The 2,555-nt window shown below is 34.6% G+C and overlaps 1 protein-coding gene across 1 annotated transcript in view; it reads right to left on the bottom strand.

The window, feature by feature from the left end:
• Window positions 1–2,555, bottom strand: part of DOCK11 (dedicator of cytokinesis 11) — a 165,764-nt gene that overhangs the window by 143,041 nt on the left and 20,168 nt on the right. Inside the window, 3 exon segments of the mRNA XM_042782197.1 lie at window positions 183–266; window positions 1,552–1,631; window positions 2,024–2,201. Of these exon segments, the coding sequence (XP_042638131.1) occupies window positions 183–266; window positions 1,552–1,631; window positions 2,024–2,201 (342 nt within the window).

The following is a 2,555-nucleotide window of genomic DNA, read 5'->3' as shown; positions in this document are numbered from 1 at the left end:
GCATGTGTGACAGTTATTCTGGGTGAAGTTGTTAAGCTATCTGTTCAAAGTGAATGAGACAAATATAAAACAATCCATATTCCCCAGTAGTGTAAAACTTAGGGATTCAACACTTCAAAGATGTAGCTTTTCTGAACAAGCAACAAATTCTAGGACTACTTAAAGAAATAGATCATTAATACCTGAACTTCTGAATCAAAAGAAAAGAGATTCTGTCTTCCATCTCCTCTACTGAGTTTGTTAAGCTGTTCAGTTTCTCTTCCATACTAAAATTAAAAAATATACATATATGTGAAAGTAGACCAAATATTATTTCATTTCCTTCATAACAGTTTTGAACATTGTTTAAATATACAGGTTACGTGAACTAGCAATCTAACACAACCTCGAAAATATGCCATTGTCCATTACCATGTATTTAAGATGCTTCCTTGGCTAAGAAGTGATAGACTGCTGTCATCATGACCCATGATAAGCTACTGATCAGACTCTTATACTTTCTGTATCTCTCATATCACCAATAATGTTGTTCAGTGTGCAGTAGGTACAAAAATGGAATCCAAGAGATGTTGGATACAAAGGAGAAATTAACAAAAGAGAAAACACTATCTTTCCACATATCCACACTTCATATAGAATTCTGATTCCTTCCCCTCAGGAAAGACATAATGGGCTGTACAGTTGGAGTGACAAAAACTGAGATGGGCTATGACTGAAATCTACCAAATCATAGAAAGCCTAAATCAGGGACCACATGAACACACCTACATTTTGAAAACAGCTTTGAGACTTGTTGATGCTTGACAGAAGGTTAGATTCAAAATTAAAAATAAAAAAGGAATTGCTAAAATTGTATAATTTTGTAGTCCAGAAAAAGGAATGAAGTAAAAACAGAAATAGGCTCAACAAGGGTTTCAATGAATAAATGGGGCATAGACTCCTAATCCATGATGAAATAGAGTTTGTTTGGTAAAATCCGTATCTCAGTAAGATATGCATGATAATTACCCTTTACAGTTTTAAAATCGGCTCATTTCAAACGCCAAAGAGCAGAGTAAATAATCCTCACCAAATCTCTAACTGGTGAAATTTATAGGCCTATACATATATATTCAATATAAGGAGAATATGTGACTTGCATATGCAATTACTTATGTAAATTAGATTGACTATCACATGCATACTGTTCCATCAATAGTTCCTTGAAAGAACATTTTATGAATGACATATAGTAATTAAACTGCATAAGAAAAAAAAAACCAAACTCACTGCTGTTGCATAAGTAAATAAAATTAATAAAGTCACAAGAACTTGGAAGGACTTTCTGGTGTCTAGGAAAGAAAAATTTTCCAAACTGTCATTTGGCACTTATAAATCTGTCTTTAGCAGTGCAACTTTTCTTTTATAATTTCTACCTCCTTCATTAATTGGCTGTTTTTTTTTTTTTTTTAACTTAGAGATGACATTGCCAATTGGAGCTGAGCATTGAAACGTTAATAGCTAATCCTGCATTGTCTCATTTGATGGCAAGTTGCCACAAGAAAGACATACCTTCATCAGCTCTGGATGCATGCTCCTCTCCAAACTGGCCATGATGTTCTCGACTTTTCCTTGGCTGCTAGTTTCATCATCTGTAAATTCATTAAAAGCAGATGTTCCCAACCACACAGACCGTGACTAATCACCTTAAGAGGACCATCTTAACTATCTATCCCAGCCCCATTCTCTCCTACTAGGATTTATTGCAAAGAATTTTGATTATGAAAGCACGGGGAAATCTTTAATGGACTTTTGAAAATCTGCCATGAATTTCCTATCCATTTTAGTCTGGTTATATTTCATATGTCAGAGCCCATGCAGCATCAACTCTAAAAAATATTTATCAACCTTCAGAGTCATTTGTAATGAAGAAGCAGGTCAACCATCAAGATTCACAGTTCCATATTCACCTTGCACAAAGGATATTCCCATGGATTAAAGACAAAGGCTTTACATTGGTAATGAATCATTTCAAAATTCTGACCTTGTGCTGTTTCTACCGTCTCCTTTTTTTCTTGCACTAAACTGTCGGTATTGATCTGAATAATCTTTTTCAAAGTTATCAACCATTCCTCCATTTCCTGCTCAGTTTCAGCAGCCAGATAATGGCTATACTTATCTAACATCTTGAGTTCAAAAGCATGACGGCGCATTTTGGGGCACTAGAAAGGGGAAAAAGAAATATGTTTAGTTAGTTTAGTTATCCTCTTAATATTAGATTTCATTATTTATTTTTACTTCAGCTCAGTACATATGTGCATCAATACCTTCATGAAATAATTGCTTCTTTCAACAAGAAACCTAAGTTCAAGATGACGACAGGCCACAACAAACACATGTTTTTTGTTTCCCTTGGTAATGGGGACTGTGCTATATGAACAAGGTTGGCATAAAATACTGCTTGCTAAGGAAGTATCATCATATAAGGCCTTTCAGCACCCTTCACATTTAAAAGAACAAACTACCACCATAAAAGTCAACAAATATTTCACTCTTTAGACCCTGCTTAAAAGTTT

Source organism: Orycteropus afer, unplaced genomic scaffold, assembly GCF_000298275.1.
Source record: "Orycteropus afer afer isolate SDZICR_OR568_19922 unplaced genomic scaffold, OryAfe1.0 scaffold00259, whole genome shotgun sequence".
NCBI classification, from domain to species: Eukaryota; Metazoa; Chordata; class Mammalia; order Tubulidentata; family Orycteropodidae; genus Orycteropus; species Orycteropus afer.
Note: the sequence above shows the minus strand (reverse complement) of the source record. Positions and strands in the feature narration are given on the sequence as shown.